The sequence below is a fragment of the Macaca thibetana genome, chromosome 1 (genome assembly GCF_024542745.1).
Source record: "Macaca thibetana thibetana isolate TM-01 chromosome 1, ASM2454274v1, whole genome shotgun sequence".
Lineage (NCBI taxonomy): Eukaryota > Metazoa > Chordata > Mammalia > Primates > Cercopithecidae > Macaca > Macaca thibetana.
In genome coordinates, this window is record NC_065578.1 from 58,095,139 (window position 1) to 58,119,442 (window position 24,304).

Consider the following 24,304-nt stretch of genomic DNA (forward strand, 5'->3'; position numbering starts at 1 on the left):
AGGCTTTTACCCTGTAACATGGCATATATTGGTGTTCAATACCTGTTTGTGGTTGAATGAATACACTTTTACAAACATTCTTTCTTAATATGAGAATAAGCATTCCTGTTTTTCTTCTGAGACTGAGGAAACTGAGGCTCTGAGAGATTAGCCAACTCAGTCAGAGTCATACACACGGTTACCTGGTAGGGGTGTTGTGTGACCCCAGCCTGGCCCCAGATTGGGCTCTTCCAACTCACACTCTTTCTGCATCTGCCTTTCAGCCATACAAGCCAAAGAAACACCATGTTCCCAGCCCACGAATGAAGCTGAGGCATGATGGACAAGGCTTGTGGAACTAGACTTTTCTTCTCTAAGTGCTCTCTCCCACAACTTCCAAAATTATCCCCATGGGGATGATGCTTACAACAGAAATGCCAGCTCCACCCTCTTTCCAGCTGCCTGCTGGACATCACTGCCTGGATTTATGCTCAGTTCTAGATACAATGCTTGGCCTAGAGTGGGTGCTTACTGTTGAATAAATAGCCAGTGATGTCCTACAGATACTATCTGAATCTAAGTTCACCGTATCCACTGCTGAGCCCCTAGTGCCTAGACAAGGCTTGGGGAACAATTGTTCAATGAATAAACGGAAGAGTGCATTTTCCCTCCCTCTACCCTGGCATAGTTTACTTTTTGGATTGCCTACTTCTGCTGAGATCCTCATCTCTCTATAGTCTCTCAAGCCAAAAGCCCAGTACTTCCCCAGGACACCCTTTCTCTCCTGTGACTCTCATCAAACTGGTCATTACGTTCTTTCACTTCACCCTGTGACCTGTCTCCAAATCTGAACACATGAACTTGTTTACTTTATTGTGCAAGATTGTATTGGTTACAAGGAGCAAAAACCCAACTTGAACTTGCGTAAGCCAAAAAGGAGATTTTAAATCAGAAGAATATAGGAACAATCAAAGAACTGATGGAGAAACCAAACTGCCAAGCCCCAGGAAAGGCAGAGTTGCCTGGAACGGGGTGCTCTGATTCTGACAGCTCTCTTTCTCTTACACCTCCCTTTGCTGACTTCATTGATGTACTGGCCTCATTCTGTCTCAGCAGTTTCCTCAATATCACAGAGATGTGGATGCCACACATTCCCATCTATACAGTTTTAGGGTCAGAGTAGAAAAAACCTCTTTCCCATGTGCTCCAATGTCATAATTCCTAGGGGAGTCCAATTTACCTAGTGTGGCATGTGGGCCTGCCCCTGGACTAGCCACTGGGGCTGGCAGCAAAGAGCACCTCTGTGGGAGTTAGAAGAGGGCACTATCTTCTGAGTGTCTGCAACTCCACAGGTACAAGCTTGCGCTGCAGAGCACAGGCTGGATTCCAGTCCCCACTTATTATCCCTGCTAGGCAAGCTTGTACTGGGTATAACCTGCACAACTGTACGTGGTGGACTTGGCTGGCAGTGGATGTGGGGCTGGGCACTCCCAATTCAAATCAGATGTCTACACCTGGCCAATTACTACTGTTAGGAAGGCAGGGTCATGCAAGTCATCTCACTTTCCATGTGGACACATGGTCAGAGTGGAGGGAGGTTTGGAAAAAGAACATTTCTCTAAGAAAGGAAGGTAGCACATTCATGGACCTCAGCAGAATCATATAAGCTGGAACGTGCTTACAACTGCTAAACCTGCTTCTCTTTTTGGTTCCCTTCATTGATATGAGGAACCATCTGCCTAGTTGTTCTCTCCAAAAACCCAGGAGGTATCCTGAATTCTTTCCTCTCGCTCATAGTCATCTCCTGAATATGTCTCAAATATATTCTAATGATCTCTCTGTTTCTTCTGCCATCTCCTAGGTTAAGCAACTATTAATTCTTGCTTGGCCCATTACAGAAATGGCCTCCTAACAAAAATGACCCCAAATTCATCCCATCCCTATGCACACCCCTTTGCTATATGACTTTGCTGTTCTTGCCGTCAAGAAATGCTGTCTATTGCACCACCCTTTGAATCTGTGCTTGGCCAATGAGACACTAAGAAAGACGACATAAGCCAAGGCTTGAAAAGAGCTTGTGTGCATCAGGGCTTGCTCTTTCTTGCTTTTCTTGGTAACCTGGCAACCATCTACCATGAGAAGAAGCCCAAGGTAATAAGAGATACATGCCCCAGTCATCTCCATTGCCCCATCCAGCACCCACCAAACACGTGAGCAGGTAGCTGACTTAGAACTGCCCACTGACTCCCAGACTTGTGAACAATAATAAGATAGTGGTTATTTTAGGCCTCTAGGTTATGGGGTGGCTGATTTTGCAGAAAGAGCTAAATGACTCACCAGTCTTCCTTTCTTCAGCCTTTTCCTTCTCCAGTGCTTCCCAGATACCACATGATCTTCCTAAACTGCAGGTCAGGTTATATTACTTTCTTTTTTCCCCACCTCTGATAGGTCAGCATTGACTAAACAGTGAGCAAATTCTGTATTTACTGTATTAATTCAAACTCTCCAGGATCTGGGGCCCAATTCTCCTTTGACTTGCCCCTGTCTTCACCCTATACCCTCTGTTCCCCAGACACACAAATTGATTTGGTGTTTCCCTAACCTGGAGTCTATTGCCATGCCTGGATTAGGTAGTATATGCTGCAACCTCTTCCTAGAGCACCATTCTCTCTTTAATTTACAAGGCCCAGCTCAAATGTCCTATCCCCGGTGTACTTACATTGTACCTTTCATTTTAGTTTCTTTGATTTCTTATGTCTTCTTTTCTGAGTCAGCAACTTCTTGAAGGCTGGAAGTTTAGAAAGTTATTCTTTGTAGATTTTCCTCAGAGTACCCAGTGTCATGTCTAAAACATGAAGACTGCTTAACTGGGAAGTTTCTAGCAGCCTCCCAGAGTTGGACAAGGTAGGCATGTTCTATTGAGGCAGGAGACAAAATGGTTAAAAGTGTAGCCTCTGAGATCAACTGTGTGGGTTTGAACCCCAGACATTTTCCTTACCACCAGTGTGATCTAAGAAAGTTACCTAATAGTACCTCAGTTTGCTCATTTGTAAATTGGGAACGATAATTGAACCTCCAGTACCAGGTGATTATGAAGAATGAGTGAACTTGTGTAGAGTTTCTGGGAAAGTGCATTCCTTTAGCTGCTAATGTTGGAGATGATGATCTGTCTCTGGACCCAGCCCCCTCCATTCCGTGGGAATGGTCTCTCACCTCCTCGGAAGCTGCATGGACAGCAAGTCAGCCTTTGCCACAAGGAGTCCTTGTTATGTGTTGGCAGGAGGCGGAACAGTGTGGAGAAGGCATAGACTTTCGGTGGGAGATGTGGGCCCTGCTCTGTCAGCTGAGTGGCCTTTACCAAGCTTCTTCCTGTCTCTGAGATTTGTTTCTTCATTCATAAAATGGGTGTGACCTCACTGAGTTTTGAAGAAGTCATTAAATGGGGAATGCTGAAGGGTGTGAGTATTGGAACGCCGTGTTCCTGGCCAAGGCCTCTTCTTGCTGGAAGTTTTCTGTGGCTCCCATCCCTGGACTGAGCTAGGCTCCCGCAACTCTCTGTGCTTCCTCAGGCCATGCACGTATTCACAGATACTTATCAAACCTACACAAGTGCCCCGCTGAGACTTCCTAAGTGAGCATCTACTATGTGCTAGGAGGAGAGCAGTGAACAAGACAAAGCTTTTCTCGTTGCTAATATTCTTATGGGAAGACGGAGTACAAGTAATTAAATAATAATGTGACTTAGGTTGCTAAGTACCAGAGGACTGGGTGGGGGGCGGGTTTCCTAAGTGTGGTCCCTCAATCCTTGGCACATTGTGTTATTACACGTTTGTGTGTTGAGCTCATCCTCTGCCACAAGCTCCTGGAGATGAGGGGCCCCATTTGATTCAGCTCTGTGGCTCAGGTAGCCAGCACAGTACCTGGTTACAGTAGGAGCTCAAAGTTCATTACTCTCCCCATGATTCAAACGAATGATCACTATCACATCTGTGATTTTCTGTTCTTTTTTCTTTTCCTTTTTTTTTTGAGATGGAGTCTCACTCTGTTGTCCAGACTGGAGTGCAGTGGCGCAATCTCAGCTCACTGCAAGCTCCGCCTCCCGGGTTCACGCCATTCTCCTGCCTCAGCCTCCCGAGTAGCTGGGACTACAGGCACCTGCCACCACGCCTGGCTAATTTTTTATATTTTTAGTAGAGATGGGGTTTCACTGTATTAGCCAGGATAGTCTCGATCTCCTGACCTCGTGATCTGCCCACCTTGGCCTCCCAAAGTGCTGGGATTACAGGCATGAGCCACCGCGCCTGGCCACATCTGTGATTTTCTAATCACAATTTTCCCATCAATAAATGGTCTCTGAAAACGTACTATGTGTCAAGCCTGGCCTTGTACTACCAACGAGTGAAGACTGTGAGGTAGTGCTGTCATCAGAGAGCTCGCTGCCTGGTGGAGGAAGGAACACCACCACCTCACTGAGTAAGTTCTGTGGCAGAGGTTTGCACACAGAGCTGGGAGGAATCCAGGGGGCATACTCATTGTAGTTCCTGAATCTTTCCCAGCTCTCGGAGCTGTCAGGCCTCACAAGGGAATAGGTTTGGGCTTTCCCAGACACTGAGGAAAACAGGGTGGCAGGAGTTTCCCAAATCCAGGCTGTTGATCCAACAGCAATGGCCTTGAGATGCGATGTTTCCCTGTGAGCCTCCATACTGCACTCCAGTCCTTCTCCCAGGGTCAGATCCGCCTTCCTGGGACTCTGTCATTTCTCCACTGAAAACAGGCACACCACAGGGTCCAACTTCCCAGCCACGGTGTCAGGTCCTTCCATCCATGCCCAATCCAAACAACACAACTTCTTCCCACCATTCACCCATAGCCAGTTGGCTCTGCCACCGACCCTGGCAGCCCTCAACCTCTCCCAACAGAATGGGGCTCATGCTAACTGATGGGCCTTCACCACTTGCTGGCTTCCATTGACTCGTTCAAGTTACTTAATGCTTATTATCTGTTGAGTGCTATTTCAGGTACTAGGGATACAGACATGAATGAATGTGATAAAGGTCCCTGCCCTCATGAAGCTTACATTAGTGAGGAGAGGCAAGGAGTTAGTAAGTAAAAAGTCAGAAACACATGGTGTGTCTGATGGTGCTAAGTGTTAAGAAGACAGAGCAGGGAAGGGGGACAGAGCATGCCCATGGAGTGGAACTGTAATTTTAAATACAGTGCTGTGGATGGTCCCCCTGAGAAGATCACATTAGAGCAGAGGCATAGAGGAGGCAGGATAGCTAGTCACAGAGTAGAGTGAGAATAGAGTCGAGTCACAGAGTAGAGTAGAGTAGAATAGAGTCACAGAGTAGAGTAGAGTTACGGAGGCATAGAGGAGGCAGGACAGCTAGTCACAACTGGGAGCAGAGTGTCCAAGGCAGAGGGAAGAGCAGATGGCCTATGAAGATCAAATTTTCTCTATATTTCCCTTCCTCCTTCCTTTCTTTTCTTCCTTTTTGTCTGCAGGTATTTATTTCAAAAAATATTTCTAGGAATATGCCAGGTGCCATGCACTGCATTAAGTCTTTCATGTAAAAAGAGGGCCCCCTTCTTTCAAGATGCACACACTCTATTGACAGAGGAGGACAAGATAAACCAACAGTTGCAGTGGGGATTTAAGAGGATTCTGCCAGAGAAGGTGTCATCATTCATGCTGGGAAGCCCTTGGACAGTTTGGTGGTGCCCTTGGGCCTCTTCTCAGAATAACATTTTAAAATGCATAAAATTAAGAACATACAATGGCAAAGAAAGCAATTATTTTTCAAAGTTAACAAAATACAGAAAAAATAAATTGATGATAATGTATGTGGTTTCATATTTGTACACTGAGTAACCAGATCTACATAGGTCTACTATTTTATTTTCAAAATATTGATAATCATAGATAAAATTTTTAGATAATCTGTAACAACTGTAAAGTGATATGAAAATAACTATGATTTCTATTAGTAATAAGTTATAGGAACTATTGATATCACTGTGATTTGAGCCTACATTTGTAATTGAAGGAAATGTTAAATTAATTTTAGGTACAAGTTAGTGAACATTTCTTCCCCCATACAAATGCACAAAGCTCGTGAATTCTAGCCCTAAGAACGTCGATGCTAGAGATATATGTGCTCTCAGGCTCTGAGAGCACAGAGGAGGGGTCAGAAAAACCTTTCTAGAAGAGGTGCTTCCTTAGCTGGGTTCTGAGGAAGGAGTAGGAGTTAGCCAGAAAGATAGGGGTGGAGGGAATTCCAGGTAAAAGGAAGAGCAACAGACAGCGTTAAACTGTATGCCTCATTTGGGGGAACTGATAGTTAGTGTGGCAATAACTCAGGGTTTGTGTAGGTTTTGTTGGGAAATTAGGCAGGAAAGGAAGACAATGGGATCAGATTATGGAGGCTCTGAGTCCTAAGCTACAGAATTGGTCCCAGAGGTGATGGGGTGTCCTTGAAGGACTTAAGCAGAAAAGGAACACAATCAGAAAGATTATTTTGGCAACCATGACGTGAATGGATTGGAAGGTGGGAGAAACTAGAGGCGGGGAGATTGGTTAGAAAACTGTTCTAATTAGTATAGACCAGAAGAGCTATGTGTCCCAGACAATGGCCATAGGGGTAGAGAAGAGGAAATGGATACTAGAGATGTACAAGATGGTAGAATCTGCACAGAACTTGGCAGTTGATGGGGTTGGGGCAGTTGTGGGGAAGAAATGATCAAAGCAAAAATGCGACTAATTAACAGGGAAGCTGTGTTCAGGGGAGTAGTGGCCATGAACTGCAATCCTGTCCTGCTCATTCACACCTCTGTGCCTTTGCGAAGCTCCATCTTTCTTTCTAGGATTCCCTCTCCTCCCCTGTTGCTTCCTCTTTCCTAACTCCCAGGTCACCTCACCAACTTCTGTCTTCCTGGGAGGCTTTCTGGAGGTGGCAGGTTATCTCGAAGCTGCAGCCTAAACATAAGCCCTTGTCTGACTATGTGTAGACACCCGAGATTCCCGCCTTGAGCAGAGGCGCCCTGGCCCCCTTTGCATCCTTGATATCAGGCTTGTTCTCTTAGAGAACCAAAGCGGAATCAGCCTGGCAGCTGGCAAGTCATGGAGCACTGCCTGTCCATCTGCGAGCTAACAACAGTCGTGCTGGAAGTCAACAAGGGAAATGGAAAGGGAGAGACCCAGCCTCCACAGGGGCTCACGCCCTGGGACCTGTGCCAGTGTGAACAAGGTTTTCCGGGTGAGGATTTCCCCTCGTAGAATGGGAATAGCAGCTGAAGGCGAGCAGAAGGAGAACTGCTTGTGCTTTCCTTGTAACATTGTCTTATTTATTAAAGCTTTGTAACCACCATTTGGTGGTTGTGTGTGTGTTTTTGTGTGTGTTCTCATGCACACACACACACACACACACACACACACACCCCTTCTTTCTGATTACAGATAAAGAAAATATATCCAGAGTGGCTAAAGGACTTATCTAAGGTCACCCAGGCAGCAAGGCACAGAAAGTGAGTATAGAAGTATAGGCTTGGGAATGAACACATGCCTCTTAGGACCCTTGAGATTTGTAAAGTCAGGGGTGGCTTAGAAGAAAAGATTTGGGATTAAAGAGGCTCGATGGGGTCAGAAGAATTGTCACTGTTTTCTTCCAGGTCTTCCTGCTGCTTTTCTCTCCATTCTCTAGTCCAGCCTCCATGTCTTCCTAGAGGCAGTTCCTGCTGCAGAATGAGAGGGGCAATGGCTTCCAGTGCTGGCTGCTGGCATGATTTGGCCCATGCTGGGTCTCCAGCCTCCTCTCCTGACATCCTTCCTTGCCAGTACTCCACACTCAAGCCACCTATGTTAGCTGGCTGGCCCTGTTACTCATTTGACCACTTGTGCCATTAAATGTGCTGCTTTCTGGCCGGGGGCAGTGGCTGACACCTGTAATCCCAGCACTTTGGGAGGCCGAGGTGGGTGGATCACCTGTGGTCAGGAGTTTGAGACCAACCTGGCCAACACGGCGAAACCCTGTTTCTACTAAAAATATAAAAAATAGCTGGGTGTGGTGGCAGACAGCTGTAATCCCAGCTATTCGGGAGGCTGAGGCAGGAGAATCACTTGAACCTGGGAGGTAAAGGTTGCAGTGAGCCGAGATCATGCCACTGCACTCCAGCCTGGGTGACAAGAGTGAAACTCCGTCTCAAAAAAAGAACAACAACGGGCTGGGAGCGGTGGCTCACGCCTGTAATCCCAGCACTTTGGGAGGCCAAGGCGGGTGGATCACGAGGTCAGGAGATCGAGACCATCCTGGCTAAAACAGTGAAACCCCGTCTCTACTAAAAATACAAAAAAAAAAAAATTAGCCAGGCGTGGTGGTGGGCGCCTGTAGTCCCAGCTAGTTGGGAGGCTGAGGCAGGAGAATGGCGTGAACCTGGGAGGCAGAGCTTACAGTGAGCCGAGATAGTGTCACTGTGCTCCAGCCTGGGTGACAGAGCGAGACTCCGTCTCAAAAAAAAAAGAAAAAAAAAAAAAAAAAAAAAAAAAAGAACAGCAGCAGCAACAAAAAAAAAGAAAGAAAGAAAGAAAGAAAAAAAAGTGCTGCTTCTCTTTCTTGGTGAGCAGGAGATAGAGAGAAACAGGAGGCACCTCTTTTCTAAAACACATTCTCTCACACCTGTAATCTCAGTACTTTGGGAGGCCTAGGTGGGCGGATCATAAGGTCAGAAGTTCGAGACCAGCCTGGCCAACATAGTGAAACCCCGTCTCTACTAAAAATACAAAAAATTAGCTGGGCATGGTGGTGGGTGCCTGTAATTCCAGCTACTTGGGAGGCTGAGACAGAGGAATTGCTTGAACCCGGGAGGTGGAGGTTGCAGTGAGCCGAGATGGTGCCACTGCACTCCAGGCTGGGCAACAAGAGTGAAACTTCGTCTCAAAAAGAAAAAAAAAAAACAAAAAACAAAAAAAATTCTCCCAAAGTGGCACCTAGTTAAAGTTAAGGTAATATGTTGTTACGATAGTTGTTGAAGACACAGCCAAATGACTCTAGAAACAGTGAGCATGCAAGACCTTGAGACAGTAAAGAAGGTGGCCAGAAGTGACACCTTTTTAATATGCAACCCAACCAACAAAGTGTGCTTGCCTGGCCCAGGCCAGCAGGCTAACTAGCTCTGTGCAAGCCCCTGGCTATGCCCCTTAGATGCTGGCCCAGTGCCTGGCACATACACCAGAGGCCACCAGAACACCTTTGTGGAAAGACTGAGAGGGGAGGCATGAAGCCACAGAGAGAAGCCAATCCCTCTCCCCTCGGCTGGGACTCTCCCCTTAGAAATATAAGCAGGCTGTCACTTGGGTCAAAAGCACAGCTATAGGGAAGAAGAGGAGGAAAGAAATGTGGATGAGGAAGAGGAGGAGAAGGAGGAGTAAAGGAGGAGGAAGGAAAAAGGGCTGGGAAGGGAAGAGGGAAATCGGAGGGGCAGATGGAGGAGGCAGTGAGGAGGAGAATACTTGATGAGAGTTTATCCACCTCAAATAACAATCTTGCAATATCTTGCAGCTGCTAGAGAAGTCCAGTCTGCCCACAGGGCAGAGGAAGAAGGGTACTTCCTCTGAGGAGGCTGGAGGCCTTGTAATCTCTATACTCACATCCGGGGAAGCTTGGGCAGGGTGGGGCTGCCTGGGTCCAGCTTCCTACCCAACCCTGCAAGCTTGGGGTCGGACCTTGGGAAGCCTGGCTTACCTGGGCCAGGTCCAGCTGCACTGGGTCTGGATGTCATGTTTCAGGAGCCAGTGGGCTTGGGGTGAAGATGGACAGCCTTTTCTAGAAGATACAGACTGTGACTCAGAGAAAGGCTTTCCAGTGTCTTCTGTGAGACTCCTGAATCACAGTGGGATGGGCACAGGGCTGGGGGAGAAGGAATAAATACTTAATTATAAAAAGTGCATAGTTGGAGAGAGCTTTTGTATAGTCTTAGAGGTGAAAGAACTCTGAGCGACAAGAATAAAGAAAAGCATCTTTTGCTGGGTGCTTACTTTGTGCTAGGCACTGTAAAGTGCTAAAGATAAGGAAAGTATCCTTCATGGCCATGTGTATTGCCTGCCCACCATGTGCCAGGGGCTTAACACCACCACCCTATTGAAGATCCACCACCAGCCCCATGAGGCAGGCCTAAGTACTCTCATTTCATCATTGAGGAGCCTGAGACGTTCAGTCATTGATTAGACAGCCCTCACCACTCAAGCCCTCCTCGGTTTACAGCAGCAGAAAGAGAGGCTCTGAAGGGTAACTGACTTGTCACAATTGAGAGCAACTGGCCTGTGGTAAGACTTGGAGGCAGAATTGAGCTCCTGGCCCAGGCCTGTGGCCTCTTCATTCCCCCAAGCCACCCTCTCCAGTTATCAGGCCTTCACTTTCAGGAGGTCCCGGACAATGAGGTTCCACAGCTTCTTCACAGGAGAGACACCCGTTTGCAGGATTTTCAGTTGATTGCCAGTTGCCAGGGCCATCTTCTCAACTGACAGCAGCTTCTTATTTTTTCCCCAGTACCTGGTCACACCTGGCCCTCTCCAAGAGGTTTCCAGTGCCCTGGGCTACAGTTTTGTTCAGTTGTGCTCTCAGGGTGGTAATGACAGCACACCCACATGCTGATAGAGCCCACGTGCTGATAGAGACGATAAGAAAGGAACAGCTGGGAGGGAGGGAGGAAGGGAGGGCCAGCAGGAGCCTGGGCCAGCGGGTGGGGCTGGCGGCCAGTGTTTCCCTGTAGGGCGAGGGCACGCTCAAGGGACTGGCTTCCTTGTAAACAGTGTGCAGCCAGCTCTAAAAATACCCCTGCCCTAGACAGGGCACACTGAGCTCCTCTGGTCTCCCCCAGAGCCTTCCCAGGGGCCTCACCTTTTCCCTAAAAGGTCAAGGGGATGGGAGGAAAGCCGCCTGGTGGAGGGCTGGATTTCCTTAGCAAGGAAAGTATAACCGTATTTCCTTCCTCTGCAAAACAGAAAGGAGGATGCTCCATGGGTTTCAGCAACAACAACAAAAGGCTAAAAACCAAACCAAAACAAAACACAAAACAAAACAACAAACAACAACAACAACAAGAAAAACTACCCTGGACCCTTGTTCTCTTTTCTGTAATCTGAGACCTGGGTTGAGCTGAGGTCCGAGGACTGGTTCTGATTCACAGCCTAGGATCAGGGAGCCATGAGAAGATGCTGGGTTGTAATTTTCAGCTGTTCTCCTCATTAGGCATGTGATCTATGACTCCATTGCTTGATGCCTCAGTTTCCACAGTTGTGAAAGGGGATAATAGTGTTTAATTCACTTGGGTATGGAGAGGCTTAAATGAGATGCTATCTATAAGGCTCTTAGCACAGTGCCTGACACATGACAAACATTCAAGAAATGCTTATTATTATGGTATATGGGAGGATAAAACTATTTCCTGAATACTAACAGAAGACTTGGTTTAATAAGAAATGTGGTAGGTAGGGAAAGAGAGAAGTGTGGATAAGAAAAGACTAAAAGTGTCTGAATCATGAAAGCTCAAATCTGTTATTTGACAGATGGGGACACTGAGGCCCACGGAGCAGAAAGGAGTTGCCCCAAGCTAGACGATGTGTTGGCCACTGCTTACAGGTTCAATATAAAGTAACAGTGTGATGAGAGCATGAAAAGTCCTGTGGGACTCTAAGCCTGCTTCACTAGGAGTTAGGGGAATGAGGCCTTTTGTTTATGCAGCACTTTAAAGTTTGGAAAGCCCTTTTCCAGGGAAAGACAGACCTTAGCAGATCACTGCCAGAGGGCTGAGCTCCATGATGAGGGACTCTTGAGGGAGGATGTATGAGGACACAGCGAAGCAGAACTCGTCCTCGGGATTGGTGGCTGCCTGTGAGGCCATGTATTCACGCCTCGAACCCAAAGACTTTGGAAGAGAAGCACAGGTAAGAAGAGCTTAGCACCACCTGAAGAAGAATCTTCTAACCTTGTGCTATCTGTTTTGCTAGACACTAGCCAAATGCGGCTACTAAGCACTGAGACTTAATTTAAAAAGAAAGCATAATATCAAATTAATATTCTTTTGATGACTGGTTGAAATGATAATTTTAGGTCTACTGGGCTGATTAATATACATGATTAAAATTAATTTTGTTTCTTTTTTCTTTTATTCTGTAGGTCCTAGAAAATTTAGAATCACACATATGGCTTTCAGTATTCTTCTCCTGGGCAGTGCTATTCTAACAGCTATATTTGTGCAACAACGGAGTAAGCTCTCTCACTAGGTAGTGAGCCTTTCATCACTGCAGGTGTTTAAAAAAGCATCGTTAGTGAAATTCTGATAGCTAGATGGATAAACTCTGCAATCCCTCCAACTCTGATTCAACCACGATTCCCAGACAGTGCTCTGAGGAGCACCTGTTCTTTGGAATATGAATAGGTTTACAGACGTAAAAAGGTTGATGATGAATTTAATATGAGAAATTTTTGGTTAAATGAGGGAGTTAAATCCTTTTACTCCAAGATTTTTCAGAACCTTCTAAGACATGAAGATGAAATTGTGGTTCTTCATGATAGGGATATGCTGTATGCAGCATTCCCCATATGAAGTTAGTCACAGAGCCTTCTTTCCACAGAGTATGAGCAAGAAATAATTTACTATTATTATTATTTATTAGTGTGTATGTGTGTGTGTATATATATATATATATATTTTATTTTATTTTATTTTTTGAGATAGAGTCTCGCTTTGCTGCCCAGGCTGGAGTGCAGTGGTGCCATTTCAGCTCACTGCAACCTCCGCCTCCCAGGTTCAAGGGATTCTCATGTCTCAGCCTCCCAAGTAGCTGGGAATACAGGCCAGCGCCACCATGCCCTGCTAATTTTTGTATTTTTAGTAGAGATGGGGTTTCACCATGTTGGCTAAGCTGGTCTCAAACTCCTGACCTCAGGTGATCTACCTGCCTCCGCCTCCCAAAATGCTGGGATTACAGATGTGAGCCACCGGGCCCAGACAAATAATTTATTATTAAGCTAATTCCTTGAGAATTGCTGTCCTTAAGTTCTATTTAAAAAAAAAAAAAAGTCAATTCTGTTGCCAGACAGCGCTAAGTTCATAATTTGGCTGTTTTCTAGGTGACCTCGAACATGTTACTACACCTTCATCAACTGTAAAATGAGTGGAAGAATACTCACTTCTCAGGATAGCTTTGAAGGTTACATTTATAAAAGTATATGGAAAATGCAGTGTGGTGGTGAACACACAGTAGGTATTCAGTTAATAGTTCTAATTAAGTAAAGCCTGGAGAGGGAAAGCAACTTTGGCAAGCTCACACAGGAAATTAGTGACTGTGCTAGGCCTTGAATCTCCATCTCTGGGCTCTTCCAGTTCACCACACTTCTCTTTATTAAGCAATACCATATAAGAAATGTATGTTTATTGCAGCACTATTCACAATAGCAAAGACTTGGAATCAACCCAAATGTCCATCAGTGACAGATTGGATTAAGAAAATGTGGCACATATACACCATGGAATACTATGCAGCCATAAAAAAGGATGAGTTTGTGTCCTTTGTAGGGACATGGATGCAGCTGGAAACCATCATTCTCAGCAAACTATCACAAGAACAGAAAACCAAACACCGCATGTTCTCACTCATAGGTGGGAGCTGAACAATGAGATCACTTGGACTCAGGAAGGGGAACATCACACACCGGGGCCTATCATGGGGAGGGGGGAGGGGGGAGGGATTGCATTGGGAGTTATACCTGATGTAAATGATGAGTTGATGGGTGCAGCACACCAACATGGCACAAGTATACATATGTAACAAACCTGCACGTTATGCACATGTACCCTACAACTTAAAGTATAATAATAATACATAAATTAAAAAAAAAAAAAAAAAAAAAAAAGAAACGTAGTCCATCAGAGGAGATAGGCAGCCTCCCCAAGTTTGGTGTGATTTTATAGGTCAAGTTGACTTTAAATATGAGACAAATATTTCCTTCTTTCCTTCTCCCCCTTCTCCTCAGTTCTAGCCAGAGGAAGCTGCAGCCAGGCCTGGCAGTCTCCCCTGCTCCCTTCCACCGGCTTCGTTCCTGTTCCTGCTGGTCCTGGGAGCCCCCAGCAGATGGACTGCCCTTATCAGCCGGCTCCAGGCCAAAGGAGGAATCCTCCGGTCATGTGTGGCTCTCTGGAGGGAGAGAGACCTCCTAAATAAACACAGCCCACACCGAGGAAGCGGGGAGGGTCAAGGGGAAAGAAACCTTGACATTTTGGTGACTGGGGCAGGATTAAAGGCCACCAGGCATAGTCCTTATTGGTTATTTCTACGAGGAATCTCAAATCCACATGGCTTCCCTGGATGACAAGGCTGTCTTTGACTAGCCCTGGGATCTGGGGCATTCCCAGTATGCTGCTGGCTTGATCCAGGCCTAATCCTTTGCCCAGGACTGACCTTTCACAGTTTACAGAGCACTTCATCTCCTGGCTCAGTGGAGTCTCACAGAACCCTCCAGAGAGAAGGGAGTTTATCATCACCCTCAATTTACAGATGAGGAAGCTGAGGCTGCAACTGTAACTGACTGACTGCTGGCTACGCAGCTACAAGTGACTGAGTCCAGCCTGAAGGCCACATGTATTCTCCCACCAAATCCAGAGCTGCCCATCACACCGCCTCCTCCTCCTCCATGGGTCTTGCGTTGTGCCCATCACTGAGCTCCATGCCCTGGGTGAGCCATCGTTCCTGCCTGGCGAAGTCCACAATCCAACGAGGAGGGAAGGTTGAAGGGGTGAATCTCAACAGAATTGTGCACAGTGAAAGAAGCCAATCAAAGAAGAGTACACATTGTATAATTCTATTTATAGAAAACTCCAGAAAATGCAAGCTGATCTACAGTGATAGAAAGCAGATCCATGGTTGTTTGGGGAAGTGAGGTAGAAGGAAAGGATTCAAAGAAGCACAAGGAAACTTTTAGGGTGGTAGACATTCTTACTATCGGTGCTGAGAGTTTCTCATGTCTGCACATATCTAATTGTACACTTTAAATACACACAGTTTATTGTATGTCAATTATATCTCCATAAAGCTATTTGAAAAGAGGAACATAAGTGGGGAAAAGAATGAAGGAAGTTGGCTGGCATATAATTAAATAAGTCTGTGAGCAGTCTTAAAATGGAGACACAAAGTACCATGGGCACGTAAGAGAAGAAGGTAGAGATTCGTTCCCAAACGGAAGAGAACAGGAAGGAGTTCTTAGAACAAGGTTTCAACAAGCCTCAAGTTATTGATAAGTAAGGTTCAGGTTAAGAAAGATTCAGATGGAAGATGCAGATAGAGTTTATTTGGGAAATGGAGAGTGGAGTATTATACACATGCACAATTCCCCTTTTTACTCAAGTTTTGAAGGACTGAAATTAAAACTAACATCTACGGTCCTCTCTTTTCTTCAGAAATTGAGACACACGCCCTACTTGGCAGGCAGCTGGTTTTGCTAACAAGATTCCTGCCCTTCTCCCTCCCTCTCTGTGCATCTCATCCCTTTGGTCCCGCTGAGACCCCTACCCTCTCGGACTTTCTCTTTGAACTGAACTGCCAAATACTTGCTGGCTGAGCTATGGACAACCCCGGCTTCCAGGGCCCTGGGTACCCACATTTCAGCCTCTTCCAAACCCCACAGTAAGAAGGAGGTTTGGGGAGATCCAGGTGGGCATGTGATGGGAAACTAGGTCCAACGTAGAAAGATCTTTCCCTTTTTCTTCCATACATTTTGGCTTAGTAATTGACATGTGACCATTGGAGAATTTTGAATAGTTAATTAGAATATATTGTGATAGAGTAGAAGGAAATCCAAGAATTGTTATAATGTTGTACACTGATTAACTGGCTAATTTGCTGCAAAACCAATTCTGATCACTGCTCTTATGGTTTGTAAAACATTATTTTGGGTTTGGATGATCCTGTTATTCATAGCTTTATATAAAGGAATATTCCAATGACATATGAAATCCACATATAAAATTGTGGGATAGCTCTTGCTTTCAATTTTTTGACATGTTTGTTGATTTTAAACTGCCTCCTTTCAAAAGTTTCCTTATTAATTAAATAAACCACTCAGCCACGTTCCCCTCATCTAACTCAGTACCCACGTGTAAGCTCGATTCTGGAGTTGCCTTTCCAACCTTGGCTTAAGGGACATTAGTCACTAGGAACAAAACATGGCATTTAAACAGCTGTTTTGGGTATTCAGAGTCCAAACCCCACAGGTCTGGAGAAGATGGGGGTTCAGGGAAGGAAACCAATATTTACTTACTGAATACCTACTCTGAGCCAGGCACTGGGGACTTCACAGAGAGTATCTCTTTTAATTTTCTGAACAGTTCATTAATGTGCTCTGCCTCCTCTAGGCATAGCAAGGTTAAGAATTTGTCAAAGATCACACAGCTCATAAGTGGTGGAGCTGGGACTTGAACCCATACAATCTGACTCTAGAGCTTTTATTCTTGAATACTTCCTTATGTGTACTTTGTTGAACCCTCCCAACGCCAAGATGTAGGAGCCATTATTACCAAATCTGTTTTCCAGATGGGAAACCAGAGGCTCAGAAGAGTAATTTTCCCAACATAAATTAAACAGAGACCCTGGATTTAAGCTCTGTGATCCTGGGCAAGTCACTTCGCTCATCTATCCATCATCGTCCATCTATTCATTAATGCAACAGATCGTGTCAACTGCTTACTCCGGGGACTGTCTTGTCCCTAGAGATGAAAAGATATATAAAATCTGGCCCTTGCTTTTTACGGATTCATAATCCAGTGAAGAGGGCAAACACCTACACAACAGTAAGACAAATGACTGCAATATGACAGGTGCTGTAAGAGGTGTCTAAAAGGAGCCACAAGAACATAGAGGAAAAGCATCAAATTGCTTGATGAAGTAAAGCAAGGAGGCCTCTGGAAAGGAAGGGACATTGGGCTAATATGCTCTCCAGGCAGAGAAAGGGGGAAAGGGCTTACTCCAGGGAGAGAGAGCATCAAAAGTGAAAAAAAAAAAAAAAGATACCGTTTAACAGGTCACATATTGAGTGCCTACCACCTGTTTTAAGTGCCATCTCTCTAATTCCCATGTCAATTTTGTGAAGTCGGTATTATTCAGACCACTTTATAGAAGAGGAAACATAGGCGCATAGAGAACAGGCACCTTGCCTTTTTTCATACAGCTAGCAAGGAATAGAGCTAGAATTCAGCCCTGGGCAGCCTGGCTTCAGAGCCCATACTCTAGCCACTCTACTCGGAGTGTTTGGGGGCAGCTGCTAGTAGTTTCTCACAGGTGAGGCAGGCAGTGTGACTGGTCACATAGGCGGGAATCCGGCCTGTGGGGTCTTCCTGTATGCCAGCTTTAGGCCACTTTCTTCATGAGGCCTTTCATGTTCTCCATCTAGGACCTGGACTTTTTGGGATCCGTGAAAATAATAATACTGTGGTATATGCATGTGTGCTTGTGTGCTGAGGGTTACACCCACCTTTCTTAGGGGAATTATACAGTTCCTTTTTGTTTTTTGAGACAGAGTCTTACTCTGTCGCCCAGGCTGGAGTGCAGTGGCATGATCTCAGCTCCCTGCAACCTCTGCTCCCGGGTCCAAGTGATTCTTGTGCCTCAGCCACCTGAGTAGCTGAGATTACAGGTGTGCACCCCCACGCTCAGCTAATTTTTGTATTTTTAGTAGAGATGGGCTTTCACCATGTTAGTCAGGCTAGTCTTGAATTCATGGACTTAAACGATCTGCCTGCCTTGGCCTCCCAAAGTGTTGGGATTATAGGTGCGAGCCACCGTGCCGGGCTTCTATTTGTTTTTGCTTTTGACATACCCATATCTGCTCATTGTAGGACTATTGAGTGTCTTCGGCTCAGCTGGATTCTCTTGGCTTCAGTGTATTTGAATTCTTGTTCATTTTCTTCTTTCCCTCCTCAGACTGGCAAGTCCATGAGGACAGAGCCCTTGTCCATCTTCTTCTCCACCAGACCACCAGTGTCCAGCACAGTGCTTGGCACATAGTGGGTACTCGATAGTTGTTTAATGAACTCTGGGGCTTTGATTAATAATTTATTTAGAGAGTAAATTAAGTGTGAGTTAAATCTAGTTTGGTCAACAACATACTTTACACTGTGCAGTCAGTGGGGCAGGAGGGAATCACAGAAGGGTCTTCGAAGATGAAAAGTGCGGGGACTATTGGCCTAGATCAGTGGTTTACACGTGAAGCTGTATTTTCAGATGAGCTTGCCTTCCGGGATTTCGATCCCTGGTCTCAGGTGCTGTTTGAGCTTTCCAGGTGATTCTGAAGTCACCAGATCAGTATTGAGGGATGCCAAATTTGGGTCCCTTCCTCTTCTAACTTATTTCTTTTTGTCCCCCCAACTCATTCAACTTGTGCCTGAACAGTCTCAGCAATGGAAGCTCATTATTTCACAAGGTGGGCTGCCCAGCCCAGCGTAACAACGACAGCAATCACAATGACACCATGTAGGGAACATACATTTAGCATTTATTAGGTGCCAGGTACTGTACATACATGCTGCTCACTCCAAAGGCGAGATGGGTAGTACTTGTCTGCATTTGACAGCTAAAGAAACTGCAACTCTGACGTTGGTGGCGTTGGGAGTCGCAGCGGCGAAGGAGCAGGGCCGGGATCCAGGCCACGTCCCGCCCGCCGCCGGGCTTCCCGCCCACGGGCCTCAGCAGTGCCCGCGGGAGGAGCGGGTGGAGGGAACCGCCCGCCACGTCAGCGCCCGCCCGCCCCAGCGCTCCGCCCGGCCCTCCTGGGCCTCCCCATAGAAGGTAAACCCGGGCCGGATCCCACGAGGACTGGTGGGGCCGGGCGGCCAGTGATTTCAGTTTGCGTAGAGCCCGGCCCTGCGCAAAGGCGGGCAGGGAGGAGGAGTTCGGGAATCCTTCCCGACAGACTGTAGATGAAATGAACGCGCCCCGCCTGAGCGCCACCCGGGGAGCGCGCCGACCCAGCGCAGCACCGCGGCCTCCCGGCCTGCCAGACCGAGGGTCTCCGCGGGCCCTGACCCTGCCGGGCGCCCCAGGACCAGTGAAGGCAGCGGGCTTTATGCGGCCATCGGGCTCGGGGCGAGGAGCCGGCTCCACCCTCCCAGCCTGGGCCCATGCTCCGGCCTCGGCCAGCCCCTTCCCTCCCTCTCTTGGGCGTTCGCGTTCCCTCGGCCTAGCAGACCTCTTAGAATGTTTGTTTTCCTTCTGAGAAAGAGCGGAGGGACGTGGCCAAGACCAACATGAACTGCAAACACGGGACATCCTCTGTGTGTGGGGACATTTTTTCCGGGACCGACAGGCCTGGATCTGAATACCCGTCCTGCCGCTTCCTTGCTGGGTGACCTTTGTATGCCTTTTTCCATCTCTCTCAGCCTCATTATCCTCATCTGTAAAATGGGGATAATGATGCCTTACCTATCTTTAAGATACATTCTGAGAATTAGATTGGATAAATACAGACCATACATTTTAAGCACTTAGTGCTCTCAATGGCAATTAATGTTATTATTCATTATATTGTTATTATGAATGACTAATAATGACACTCAAGATTTTTAATGCTACTGTGTCAAAAATATGCTCAATTAAATTTATTTTTAGTGACCGAAATAGTTTTATGAAAGGTAAATAAAGAGGAATAATACTGGGTCGGGAAGTATATACACAGTATCTCATTTAATATTCAAACAGCTTCAGAAGGCGGGTGTTATCATCCCCATTCTGCGGATGAGGAAGTTGAGGTTCTTGGAGGTTCGTTAATTTGCCCACCTCACACACTTCATGACTTAATGCCTGGTGTCCTGCCCTCCCTCTCTCACTGACTTCCTTGACTGCACCCCTTAAGCTCCAGTCCCTTTATACCTGCCTGCCTCAGCAAAGACTGCTCCATCTGCAGAGAAACCTAGAGGAAAGTGAGTCAGCTCTGGAAACAATAAAGCTCACCTCCTGCAGGCGGCCTTCCTGATTCTCTCCCTCCTCCCCCTGTAAAATTAACCCTTCCTTCCTTTCTTCTCTTGGTGCCCATAGTAGGAGGCTGCACACACTTATTGCAGGTTGTGTCTCCTCCCTGGGGAGTATGTCTGTGGAGTAAGGCAGATGCCACGCACTTTTTCACTATTGGAGGGTCAATATGGTGTTGTGGTTAAGGTCACAGGCTTAGGAGCCCAACTGTCCAGTTTCAGATCTTGGCTTTACTATCTACTGGTTGTGAGGCTTAACCAAATGACTTAACCCCTTTCTGCCTCACTGTCCTTATCTACAACATGGAGATTGACAAAAAGATCAGCCTTGTGGGGTTGCTCTAAGGATTGAATGAGTTAAGATATAGAAAGCACTTTCAACCTCTAGTTATCAGGTGTTCACTGAATGAAGACGGAATCGTGAAGGTCTTGAAGGTTGCTTACTAACAGACAGTGAGACAGAAAGCATGTTGCAGAGTTAAGAGCAGGGGTAGGCATCAGAGACCTAGGTTCTCATCCTGGCTCTGCCCTTAACTTTATGTTTGGATTGGGCCTGTTCCTCCCTCTGTCTGAATCTATCTCCCCTTCTGCAAATTGATAAGTTTGGCTCCCACTGCTAGATTACTTCAAAGGGTAATATTCAGTGTATTAATTCTGTGCCTCTAGGACTTTGCTTGTGCAATGTTCCGAGTTAGGGGTCACACTAAAAAATAAATGACTGGTTTGCCCCTGGAAGCATGAAGCTCAACCACTGGCCACCATGAACTCAGAGGTAGAGGATTGTACCAGTTTTGATAATTGCCAGCTTCTTCTGGGCATGTCTTAGCGCCTGGCATTGGGCCAAGTGCCATCATTGTCCTGTTTAATATTCTCAAGAACCCTGTAAAGAAGCCACTACTATGATCCCCATTCTATAGCTGAGGAAACAGAGGCTAGAGGTTAACAAGCTTGTAACTACCTGGGCGGGATGTAGGATCATCACTTGTCAGGCTTAGGCTCCCAAGGCCTGTAAGAATCCTCTCTAACACATTCCTGTTTCGATACCTCTGGGAACAAAGAAGCTATTGTCTTTCAAGCCTGTTCATTATTAAGCATCCTGAACAGCCAAAGAGGGTAAAGCTGCCTTTTTTTTTGTTTTTTTTTTTTTTGAGAGGGTGTCTCGCTCTGTCGCCCAGGCTGGAGTTCAGTGGCGCGATCTCGGCTCACTGCAAACTCTGCCTCCCGGGTTCACGCCATTCTCCTGCCTCAGCCTCCCAAGTTGCTGGGACTACAGGCGCCCGCCATCACGCCTGGCTAATTTTTTTGTATTTTTGGTAGAGACAGGGTTTCACCGTGTTAGCCAGGATGGTCTTGATCTCCTGACCTCATGATCCGCCCGCCTCGGCCTCCCAAAGTGCTGGGATTACAGGCGTGAGTCACCACTCCGGGCCTAAAGTGCCTTTTTATGTGAGCTTCATTCATGACTTTGCCCTTGGGCTCCAGGTAGACATAATTTGTATTAAGGGGTTAAGAAAAGGGAGAATATACACTCCCCCCAGGGAGGGGCTCAGGAGTAGTTTACCATAGGGTGACCAGAGGACAGAAGCCTCTGCTCCTACTTTTTTGGGACCTCGCCCCCGGTCCCCCACTGACAGGTCCTGCTTGGGGACAGAGCTGTGAGATGCTAAGGAATTTCAGTACCACCTTAATTAGGAGTAGGCTGAACTCAAAGCATGAGAAATTTGCGTCTATAATTCCCAGTCAATTGAGATACATTTCCTTGGAAGCGGGGTTTGGAGTGTGGTGGAGGCAGCGAACACATTAGCAAAAAGTTAGGCTAAAACAGACCTGCAAAACTGGAGGGAGAAATTGGCTCCAGGTTTTATTCAGTTTGCTGTCTTTCCAAAAAAAAAAAAAAAAAAATCCTGCTCGGATAGCTCCAAGGCTCACCTTTCCCAACAGAATGAAGTCTGGACTCCTTGGGGTGACAATCAAGGCCTTCCACAATCTAGTCCTAACTCACCTTTTTTGCCTTTTCTCCTCCTACCACATTCCCAGCTCCACTCCCAGCCAGAGAATCTCGCGTAGTCCCCTGAATACTCCAAGCTGGTTCTTGCTTCCTTGCCTTTGCACATGCTATTCCTCCTGCCCTGTGACCCACCACAGATGTCACATCTAGATGAAAACATCAATCCTGTTTTAAAATGCGTTGGTTTTCCTCTCCCATTCCTGAATAGTCCCTGCTAAGAGAGAACCTTTGCTGCCTCTTTGGAATTACAGCTGAGAACACAGCTAAACAAATCAAAAACCACTAACTAGAAACACTGAAGGTTAAGGCATTGAGTGGGTCCCCAAAGCATTGTCGGAAGATAAAAACTTATAAGGTTGAGTATCAGTGTGGTTTGGAAAGTCTTGAGTTGCTACCAAACTAATTTAAAGATAGTACCAGAATATGTTTCCAAGTTTTAACAATTTGCCCTATAGATGTTATGCTAAAATCCAGCAATAGGACTAAAAAGCATTGTTAGGAAAACCGCTACAATTTTTTCAGAAAGTTACCCAGGGTGCAGAAGCCATCTCTGGAGGATTTTTAACATACTATTTTGTCACAGGTTTCAATAAGTATGACATGCAATTCAGGGCCCTGTTTTTCATGATATAAAAATCTTTGCGTGAAATAAAGTCACCCTATCATCTGGTTTACCTAGGAGGTTCTGGTTTACACCCATTGTCCTGACATAATTACCAATAGTTCCCCTTTTATTATCAGGTACCATAATTTGGAAAATAAATTATATGGTCACTCTAGCACTGGGTAACCAAACAAGAGCTTGTCTAAGTGGTTGCTTTCCTAAGGTTTTGCCATCTGTTGGACTCCAGTTCACGTTTCAAGACCCAGGCTCTGTCACCTCCTCTGTGACAGGATTAATCTGCACTCCCACAGCACTAGGTACTCACCTTCATTCACTCATAGATCCTCTTTGGCTTTGCCTCCACTAAGCACTGGGTTCCCTCATCTAGTACCACATTGTGTTCTGTGCATCTCCTTGCACAAGTCCTGAGCACAGTAGGCTCTGAACTAGAGGCTGTGGAGTGAATTATTTTGGATAGGAATTTCCCCAAGAAGATTTGGTTTTGCTTTATTTTACTTTCAGTCATCAAAGGAATAAAAATGTTCCCAGGAACTTGTTAGGCCTTAACACTGAATGTTGAAAAGGGGATATGAAATACAAATGCCTTCAAAAGGAAAGTCAATAAATATTTAGGAAAGTGACAAGAAGTGTTCAAACATGCTTGTTGTCCTTGCTAAATGTTAAAGATTTACCAAGCTTCTTTAATAGTTTTTTTGTTTGTTTCTTTGTTTTTTGAAACAAAGTCTCGATCTGTCACCCAGGCTGGAGTGCAGCGGTGTGATCTTGGCTCACTGCAACCTCTGCCTCCCGAGATCAAGCAATTCTCCTGTTTCAGCCTCCCAAGAAGCTAGGACTACAGGTGCTCGCCATCACGCCTGACTAATTTTTGTATTTTTAGTAGAGACAAGGTTTCACCATATTGGTCAGGATGGTCTTGAACTCCTGACCTCAGGTGATCCACCCGCCTCAGCCCAAAGTTCTGTGTTACAGGCATGAGCCACCATGCCCAGCCTTTAATAGTTTTTCTAAATTTAAAATTCTAGAACTCTACTTGTACTAAAAAGAAACTTTTTACTTTCTGTTCTTTTGTATCCTTTAAGAAGTATGTGTTGTTTTTCTTTAACATGTATGTTTTTCTTTAATAAGTTTGTATTCCTTTTTAACTAGAAAATTTTTATTAGAAAAGATACAATTATTGAAACAAAAAATCAGTTTCCTAAAAACTTTGAGAGATCATTGAGATAAATCCTTTTATTTTATATTCCAAAGAGTATGTGCTGGGCAGGAAGGTTGAAAGGGAAGGAAGAAAAACTAAGAAACTAACAGGGCCCAAAGAATTTAAGGGATTCAGCAGAAGCCTCACAGGCAATAAGTGGCAAAGTCAATACTGGAACCCAGTTCTCTGAATCCGTGTCTCTTGATCCTTGCACAACACTACTCTAATTTCTTTGGACTGGCAAAAGGCATCTGAGCAGAGACACTCTTGTCATCCCTGGAGTTAGAATGTCAGCTCCACGCCTCAACTAGGATTATTTGGATGAAATTAAACCATGTGCAGCTCCAAATTCAAAGGAGTCAAGGAGAAAATTTATCTATAAATAAGGATTTATATCTCCTTACTTGCTGAGTGACCTTGGTCAGGTTACTTAACCTCTCTGAGGCTTAGTTTTCCTGTCTTTCATATGGGACTGACAGTATGTTTC

The 24,304-nt window shown here is 45.8% G+C and overlaps 2 protein-coding genes across 2 annotated transcripts in view; one reads left to right on the forward strand and one right to left on the reverse strand.

The window, feature by feature from the left end:
• Nucleotides 1-14,707, forward strand: part of LOC126962828 (uncharacterized) — a 117,064-nt gene extending 102,357 nt beyond the window's left edge. Inside the window, exons 2-3 of the mRNA XM_050804380.1 lie at nt 7,063-7,235; nt 14,010-14,707. Of these exons, the coding sequence (XP_050660337.1) occupies nt 7,100-7,235; nt 14,010-14,197 (324 nt within the window). The 5' untranslated portion in view covers nt 7,063-7,099 and the 3' untranslated portion in view covers nt 14,198-14,707. The remainder of the gene's footprint in view (nt 1-7,062; nt 7,236-14,009) is intronic.
• The window catches only part of MYSM1 (Myb like, SWIRM and MPN domains 1), a 922,196-nt gene that overhangs the window by 227,671 nt on the left and 670,221 nt on the right, over nt 1-24,304 (reverse strand). The window lies entirely within an intron of this gene.